Here is a 9,130-nt window from a genome sequence, read left to right as displayed (position 1 = left end):
CCTTTGAAAACCAAATACCATGCCTCCCCCCCACCCCTTGGTTTCAATGGCAGCCAAAAGCGAAACAGAGGCTGACACCTCGTTTAAATATTGTGGAAGGAAACATTGCTTGCTTGGATTGAGGGTGCAGTGCTATAAGGGAGGATGGGAGGTTGGGAAATATAAAGCAGTGGTGGGTTTCCAATTTTTTTTACTACTGGTTTGCTCATGGGCACATGCGCGCAGACGCATCTGGGCAGGTGAACAGAGCTTCCCCCCACCACTACTACTGGTTCGCCCAAACCGGGAGCAATATATTCCTTTTAGAATTTTGGCCTGCCACACTTTCTCTTATTTCCCTTTTTAACCTTGTTGTGTCCAATTGTTTTTAATAATTCTTTTTAATCTTTTTTCATTTCTGTAAGCCGCCCGGAGTCCTCCGGGATTGGGTGGCAGAGAAATTTAATAAATGAAATAAATGAAATGAAATTTCAATATGCTGTTTCATTAGTATAGTTGATGGGAGGGGGGAATAGACAGGAGTGAGATTTTGGAATGTATTGTTTTCATTCTTTACGAGAAGCCAAGGTCATCCTTTGTCTCCATACTTTGACACCTGACCGGAAGCAGCTGGGTGTGGATGCCAGCGTGGAAGAAGAAGATTCGACCATGTGATGGATTGTGGGTGTGGGGACAAGATCATGAACTTTTAACTGGGTGGAATTCTGATGTCATTTCCAGTATTGGGATTAACACAGATGTGCTAAGATGTCTGCTTTATTAAATTGGAACTTTAAGGATCGTTCTGCCTTTGATTCTGATTTAATTCTACATGATACTTGGAACGGTGACACTACCTCTAATATATGGTAAAACTTCCCGTCGTACATGTGCTAGTAGTTCCTGACTCTAGGGGGTGGTGCTCATCTCCGTTTCAAAGCTGAAGAGCCAACACTGTCCAAAGACATCTCCGTGGTCATGTGGTCAGCATGAGGACACACAGAACACTGTTACCTTCCCACCATTGGTGGGTTATGGATTGCGTTGCAACTGGTACAGTGCAACGGGCCCCGGCACCCACATGAATGTGCACAGCGTGTGCACATGCGTACAGCACACACACATGCATCCTTATCTCCTGTGACGCCTCTGCGAGCCTCCACGACGCTCCACAGCTCATACGTGTGGTGTGCATAAGTGCCGAAGAGCTCAAATACAGGTATGGAGGACAGGCGGGTGGGTGGGCCTTCCAAAGCACCATATTGGAATGGTATCCGATGCACCTGGCAGGCACTGTACCAGGGTGTATTGCCTGCAACCCACCAGTGCTTCCCACCAAAGGTTATCTCTATTTTTCTACTTCCATTGCCTTTTTTGGCTGCTGCCTCACACTATTGGCTCATATTTAAGTGATTGTCCACTAGGACTCCAAGATCCATGTTGCAGTTACTGGCATTAAGCCAAGTTTCAACATGGTTTATATACCTATACAGTTGAGGTTTTTTTTTAACCTAAGTGTAAAACCTTACTTTTATCTGCATTGGATTTTATTTTGCTAGGTGCTCTTACTTTTTTTCTTTACAAAATCTTTTAAATAATATATGCAGTTCCTTGGTACTCACTCATTGATATTGGTACCCAATGTATTTTGACATGACATGAGAATTTTGTCCCGGTAATCATTGTTTGTTTGGTACTCAACACACAAATTAGAACTGGTATCAGCTGCCATGTGATTCTCTACATTATTCCTTATGGGGAAAAATGTTTGATATTCATCGTTTCTGATACTCATTTCACCTCCCCAAACGAATTAATGATGAGTACTGAGGTACTCATGCAGATGTTTGAAATTTTGTGAAAGAAAAGAAAGAACAAGACCAGGAATTCAATGACATAAAGCAGTTTATTGAAGGGATCATCACCTCTCAGCATATTATGAACCAATGGCATAAGGGTGAGAGTAATGGATCACCAGGGAACACAATGACCCAACCAATCCAGAAAGGTCCCATTATCCTTCTCGGAAAGCGTGGATAGGACAGTCACGATGCCTTTTGTGCTCTCTTCCACAGTGATCTCCGGCTGTCATAAAGAAGGATCTCATAAGGTTTAAAGAATCAGTCCTGCCCAGCCCAGAATTCTCCCTTAAGCAGATCAACAGAATCTAATTGGACTTCTTGATCATAAAATGTTTAACTCTAATATAGAGAATGATTTGTATGAAACTGGTCAATCAAATGTTGATTGATTACATTACAAAGTTATATGAATGCAGCTGTTGTGGCCCACCAGTGGCCAGTGGAGCTGGCAGCAGATTCAGACGGTGAGGAGGTTTGGGGAGGAACATGGGCCAGTCCTGGAGTCTGGGAAGGCTCTGATGAGGGCTCTGTGTTGGAGGCAGAGAGGGGGGCCAGAGCCGTATGCCAATTATCAGCTGCCTTCGGAGTCAGACATCAGTGAGGCAGATGAACAGCTGGAGCCTGTTCCCAGTGTGCACATGCACAGAGTTCCCAGACAAAGGGAACAGCTAAGGAACAAGGGTCGACTTGGGAGTAAGGCCACCAGTGGACAGTGAATGTCCCCGCCCCCAGGGAATAAAAGAGGAGCGAAAGTGGATTGGAGTTTGCAGGAGACAATTAGTTCATTCTTGCCAAGTATTGAGGTATCTGAAAGATATTGGCATGGCCACTCTCCAAGCGTGATAAAGATCGGTAATTGTGAACTATCTTGAAAGACTGTGGGCCAAGACTTTGCTGGAAAGGAACTCACTGTAAATTAAATAAAACGGGTTTATTGGGACGAGGACTTGACTTTGTGCTGCTGGGGAAGCCTAGATCAAAACAGCAGCCTCTGTGATCAAGTGATGGGCCAATGCATTCCATAAATCCTTAAATTTGAGTTCATAGAATAAATTAAACAAAACCAGGGGAAGCATACTTTGCAAGCCAAAGGATCTGTTTTTAATACTTTAAGCAAACTCGTATGACTTGCGTTACCACATGTTTAGCACACTGCATGCCAAGATATTTTCCAAAACAGACTTTTCCAAATTGGCAAATCATCTTTTCCCAATTTTCAATAAACCATCTTTTAGAAATCTGTCAGACGGTAGAACACGTGAAACCCACCTTAGATCCTAAGCAAAATGGAAATGGTTTTTTTTCCTTTAATATATTTTTGGTTTTTTCTTCTTTTTGTCTTTTCTTTCTCTTCTCTTTTCTGCACCTCTATTTCATTTTTTTTAAAGTTTGTATGACTTTTTATTTTTGCATTTGTTATATTTCATTAAAAATTACTGTAGGGCATAGAATTTAAATTATTCACCCAGAGTATATGCACATACAACCAGGGTCCATGGATAAATGCATTATTTCTTTTTCCAGGATTAAAAGACTTACGTAACGGTTGTTAGCTGTATTTACCAAACCAGGATGGATGGCTACCGTCAGAATCCCACTCTTTGAATACTCAAGTGACTGGCACTTGGTGAGCATGTTTAAAGCAGCCTGCATAAGCAAAAAGGAGAAAAAAAAGAACTATAAGGAAAGAAGCTTCTTGGATGAGAAGCGAAACTTCAAAGAAAAACCAGGAAGTCCAGTTGCCTCTTGAAAATAAACCACCCTTGGGACAGCCATGACTTGGATGACGGAGTATCTCCATAGATATAAAGAAAATGCATGCTTTTGGAGTAGGAAATACAGATGAAAGAGAAGACAAATCATTTGATTATATTGGACTACTCTGTTCTCCTCCAGGGCTGGAAAGGAGGAGGCAACACACCACAACTGGACTATTAAACAGTTCTGTTATCACAGAAAGGAGGAGAGGGGAGAAGGAAGCCCACCATATGGATGGTTTTGGCTAGCAAAGAAATAGGTATCTAATTGATTATATTGCATTGAGTGGCATGATGGCCAAGTGGTGAAGATGTTTGCCTCCCACGTGGAAGGTTAAGAGTTCAATCCTAGGTAGCAGTAGCAGTTTCTCTCCTAGGGTGCAAAAAAAAAATTGCTGTGAAGTCCATGTGGCATCAGGAAGGGCATCCAGCCAGTAAATGCTCAGCTTCATTCAATCACCCTGACTCTACCACAAATTAAGGGAGTATAGGTTCATAAAAGGTCCCTATTTTCTTGTCTTTCCAAACCATTCCAAATCACAACAGTCACTAATAAATTACTCTTTAAGTGACAAGCATGTAGGGGCAGACCCAGCAATGACTGAAAAAGGAAGTTCCAATGATGTGCAGGAAAATCCAGATAGAAATCACATTAGGTACCTTACTGCAACGGTACGAAACTACTTGTGCTTTCTCCCAAATAAGCATAACCTCCATTGAGCCAAGGGAACTGGAAATATTGATAATGGCCGCCTTGCTGGTGTTCAGCCCTTGCATTGGACTATTCCGGGCTGCCTTCTTCAACAGGGGTAGAAAGGCCTTGCAGGGAAGAAGAGGAAAAGGGTGGAGAGGTTGAAGTTAGGTCTGGGAAAACAAATTGTGCATCAAATGCTGGCATCAGATAACTAAAGGGACTTCTATCAACTGAAGCTGTTCTCCAAGGGAATCCTCCCACAGTCATCCAGCTCCTGACTGATCATACTCAAGTGGATCACTTAAAGAGGAGGAGGAGGAGGAGGGAGGTGGAGGAGGAAGAAGAAGGAGGAGGAGAAGGAGATGGAGGAGGAGGAGGAGAAAATGGAGGAGGAAGAAGAAGGAGGAGGAGGAGGAGATGGAGGAGGAGGAGGTGGTGGTGGTGGTAGAGGAGGAGGAGGAGGAGGAGGAGGAGGAGGAGGAGGAGGAGGAGAAGAAGAAGAAGAAGAAGAAGAAGAAGAAGAAGAAGAAGAAGAAGAAGAAGCAGCAGCAGCAGCAGCAGCAGCAGCAGCCTATTCCTGATGGAGAACTGTAGAACGTAGAACTGTATCTATATCCCCAGGATTGAAGGATCTGAACAATCTCATACGACCTTGCCTTGATATGTCTAAGGATTGTGTCAAGCTGTGTTTAACTCCGAAGGATTATGGGTGATTCTAACCACAAAGGTCACAGTAGCCTAGAAGATGTTCTTCTGACTAAGATACCCCAAGCAGGTAGCTCAAGGATATTCCACCTGCTTCAAAATCACTCTACAATGTCTACTCATTTTGAGCATTATCATTCTGCTTTATTTATATTGAGGTTTTTTTTAGTTTTGTGTCAAATAATATATTAGCCTTGGCAGCTTTAAGACTTGTGGACTTCAACTCCCAGAATTCCCCAGCCAGCCATGCTGGCAGTTGAAGTCCATACATCTTAAAGTTGCCAAAGTTGGGCATCCCTGTAATATAAGGGACTTTGCTCAAATGTGGTTTCCAAAAAAATAAAGAATCAACAAACCTGACTCATTTGCAGTGGTCCAATGGTGTTGATCGAATATAAAGTCTGCATATCCTTGGCATTCTCTTTTTCTAGATTTTCAAAGAACCAACGGCCAGCATTGTTGATGAGGAGGGTCAGCCCACCATCTCCAACACACCTTTCTACTTCTTTTAAAACTGCCTGGATGCTCTCAAGAATAGTGACATCTGAGGAATGATGAGAGTTTTTCAACATGGACTGTACAAAATGCCCTTCAAACTTGTTCACCACACGTTTGATGGAAGTTCAGAAGATCCATACAACTAAATAGCTCCTTTGAGTGGCACCACGACAGGTTCCAGGCCCAAAATGTTGAAAGTATTGACTGTATATTCCCTGGCTTCAGCTGATAAGGAGGAGACCTGTGGCATAATGGCTAAGACGTTTGCCTAAGATGCAACACAGCACAGGTTCGAATCCCAGCAAGGGTATGGCTAGCTGATGAGAGCTAAATAGCTTGAAATAGATCTATACTAGTCTCCCTTTATTTATTTATCAGCACAAATAAAACACACACGCGCGCGCACACACACACACACACACACACACACACACACACACACACACACATATATATATATATATATATATATATATATATATATATATATATATATATATATATATTGTCAGAATATTAGTAATGAGTGCAAAAAAAATCAATGCCTGAAACAAGTAGCTGAAGATCACTAACGATCTCGCACTCTGCTAAACATTAGACTTAAAGTGAGGCTTGTCAGAGTTTGTTGCCGAAATCAAATCCAGAAAGTACACACAGGTAACGGATTCAGCAGGATTCATTAACTTCTCTTTATATGTAATATAACACGAGACATATATACAATACCAAGAGTGGTTCTTCCAATGTGGTAGAGAAGAGAAATTGGTTTCAGTTCCAGCAGAGGACCAGTCCTTAGCTTTTGCACAGACTCAAAGCTACAGAGCTAAGCCACGCCCAGGCGCCAAGTGTGTTTCAGCTCCCATTGGCTGATCTTGTTGCTATGCTCTATTCCAGTTCATGAATATACTCTGACAAGGCTGAAGTTAAATAATAAAGAGATTTGTTCTTTCTGGAATCAGGGACAAGCTGTGACACGGATTGTCTTCAAGCATTGTTTTAAGGGATTAGTTCTTTACTGTCATCCTGTGATCATTCAGATCCAGTAGCTGTAACATATTCTGCTAATTCAGAAACCACATAACTGGAGGTCACGCAACATACTGATGAAAAACACACAAATCACAGCGAACTTTACTAGAGATCTTGCAGCCTCTGTTAGTCCAACAATGGCTTTTAGCAGGATCTCTGAGTATTACTATAGGCCAAAATTTGTCCAACTTGCCTTTGGCTCTTGAAACTTACCTAGTTGCAATAACACCAAGTTTGGATATCTGCATGCCATCTCTTTTACCTCCTGAAGAAGGGGAAGAAAAAGGTGGGTTTTTTAAAAAAAAATCTCAGAATTAAAATGTATTTTTACAGGGCAATGAATTGAATCCAGTTCCAAAGAGGGCAACATCAAAATGAACAGTAAACAAAAAAAGGTATGTCAATATATTTATTTATTTGAAACACTGGTAATACTATCCATCTTATAGACCAGAACTCTGGGCATGTCCCCAAAACAGCAATAAAAACATAAAGGTAAAAGGTAAAGGTTCCCTTCACACATATGTGCTAGTCATTCCCGACTCTAGGGGGCAGTGCTCATCTCCGTTTCAAAGCCGAACAGCCAGCGCTGTCCGAAGATGTCTCCGTGGTCATGTGGCCGGCATGACTAAACGCCGAAACTGCACGGAGCGTTATTACCTTCCCACCAAAGATGGTCCCCATTTTTCTACTTGCATTTTTTACGTGCTTTTGAACTGCTAGTTTGGCAGAAGCTGGGACAAGTAATGGGAGCTCACTCCGTTACGCGGCGCTAGGGATTCGAACCACCGAACTGGCAACCTTTCTGATCAACAAGCTCAGCATCTTAGCCACTGAGCCACCGCGTCCCTTTAATAAAAACATAAAGAGGCAATAAAAGCATCAAAACTTCCAGTGCCTCCAAACAAATACTTTTCCATGTAGCAATGTCTAGATTGACCAGGGCCCTGCTAACTCAAGGTCAACCAGAAGGCTAGGCAGGTAGGGTCTTGCTGGATATTGGGCAGAGAATGTTCCACAGAGCAGGTTCTGTTACTGGTATAATTTCCTAAATCCTGCTTGGTGGCATTTAAAGGGACAGATCTGGAGCACACTTACCCTACCCAAGCTGGTAGGATAGGCAAATACCTTCAGGGAGAGGTAGTCCTGTAATAAAGCCAGTTATTAGAGCTTTAAAAGTGATAGCCAGCTCCTTAAATGGTAGCCACAATGAAACTGGAAGTTGGTGTGGCTGATGGAGAACTGGGTAATACAGGAAACTGTGAAGATCCAGAACTTCACACAGCAATACATATTGCACCAGTTGTAACAGGTAGATGGTCTTCAAGGCAGCCCCATCGTGTGTCTTTATATTACACTAGTATACTTATTTATTGATTTGGCAAAACAAGCCACAGCAGATGCAAAAACAAAGAAAAGAGAAAATTATACATATACGTACATAACATGAACTTTACACTAGAACAAAGGTTGAAGCAAAAATTATTATTTTAAAGAAAAATTAGAAAGGCCAAATGAACAAGAAATAAAAGAAATAAGGAAAAAAATTGGGAAAAAGCATTCCTAAGTCTCTCTCCTCTGTTTTTTGTTTTTTCCTCCAACTTTTGCTATTTAAGATTTTCATAGTCTACTCTGGACATCTGCAGCTATTGCTCAATTGCATTTGGATCTTTTAAATTATTTTATGAACAGTTTATCTTTTTCTTCAAAAACACTTCCTTAACTTGCCTTGCTGTAACATTGGAGGCCCAGGAATTAGCAGATTGCTTAGTTGTGTTTTATATAAAAAGTCAAACTAAAATAAACCAGGCTTTACAGTGAACTGTGAAACCAACTGCTCTTTGGCTTTCCGAATCTCATCTTCACCCATCTTTCACCTGGAAGCCCAACTTGATGTACAATTCTTCTCCCCCAGCAACCCTGTGGAGGGTGGGGGGAGGGACTTGCGGGCTGAGAGATACTCAAGAAGCTGCAAATCACCTAGGAACTTCATGGTCAAGTGGGAAGGGACATCCAGGTCAGGGGTTAGCAACCTTAAAAACTCAAAGAGTCACAAAGGCCCTAACCGGAAGCTCTCTGTTCAATTCTGGAGCCGACCAGAAGTCCGGTTCCACAACCAAAGAGTCTCCTCCTAGCACGGAGTACTTTTTCCTTTGCTGACTGGAGGTCCAGTCCCCCCCCCACCATAGAGTCTCCTCCTAGTACGGCGTCCTTTTCCCTCTACCTGTCCTAACTGAAAGCCCTATCAATTGTGGAGCTGACCGGCGACAGTGAGCCACAGCAGAGGGATGAAGGAGCCGTAGGCTGCCAATGGCTGGCCTAGGTCAATCCATCCTTGGTTCAACATCTTAAGCATTACACTCCACCATCCTGTTCCATTAAGCGATTCTTACCTTGGTTCCTTCTCCCTGCAGGTCAAGAGTTGTAGCGAAGACCCATTTGGGTGGAGAAGGCAGCTCCAGAAACCTCTTCACCAGACCCAGGCCGATCCCCCGGTCGGATCCTGTCACCAGAACGCTGAAAACGCAGAAATCCATTGACTTTGCCATCTCTCCTGGAGCAGCAGCTTCTGCTCCCAACCTTCTTGAAGATTTGCTTCAACTGCT

At 42.6% G+C, this 9,130-nt stretch overlaps 1 protein-coding gene across 1 annotated transcript; it reads right to left on the bottom strand.

Annotated features, from left to right (window-relative positions):
- Positions 1-1,950: 1,950 nt before the first annotated feature.
- Positions 1,951-9,130, bottom strand: LOC116517561 (C-factor-like). The gene is made up of 6 exons (XM_032230588.1): positions 8,918-9,130; positions 6,738-6,789; positions 5,354-5,541; positions 4,259-4,417; positions 3,381-3,488; positions 1,951-2,064 (listed from the first exon to the last, which is right to left on the bottom strand). The coding sequence occupies exons 1-6, from the start codon at positions 9,071-9,073 to the stop codon at positions 1,951-1,953; spliced, it is 777 nt and encodes a 258-aa protein (XP_032086479.1). The 5' UTR covers positions 9,074-9,130.

The sequence above is a fragment of the Thamnophis elegans genome, chromosome 14 (assembly GCF_009769535.1).
Source record: "Thamnophis elegans isolate rThaEle1 chromosome 14, rThaEle1.pri, whole genome shotgun sequence".
In the NCBI taxonomy this organism is placed as follows: domain Eukaryota; kingdom Metazoa; phylum Chordata; class Lepidosauria; order Squamata; family Colubridae; genus Thamnophis; species Thamnophis elegans.
This window is presented reverse-complemented; position numbering and strand designations above follow the sequence as displayed.

Excerpts from the sequence above, each read along its gene's own strand:
- LOC116517561 (XM_032230588.1), bottom strand. The coding sequence starts at position 9,073 with ATGGCAAAGTCAATGGATTTCTGCGTTTTCAGCGTTCTGGTGACAGGA. Across the intron at positions 6,790-8,917 it reads TGCAGGGAGAAGGAACCAAG|GAGGTAAAAGAGATGGCATG; the intron begins GTAAGAATCGCT and ends CCCCTTCTTCAG. Across the intron at positions 5,542-6,737 it reads CTTGGTGTTATTGCAACTAG|ATGTCACTATTCTTGAGAGC; the intron begins GTAAGTTTCAAG and ends ATCATTCCTCAG.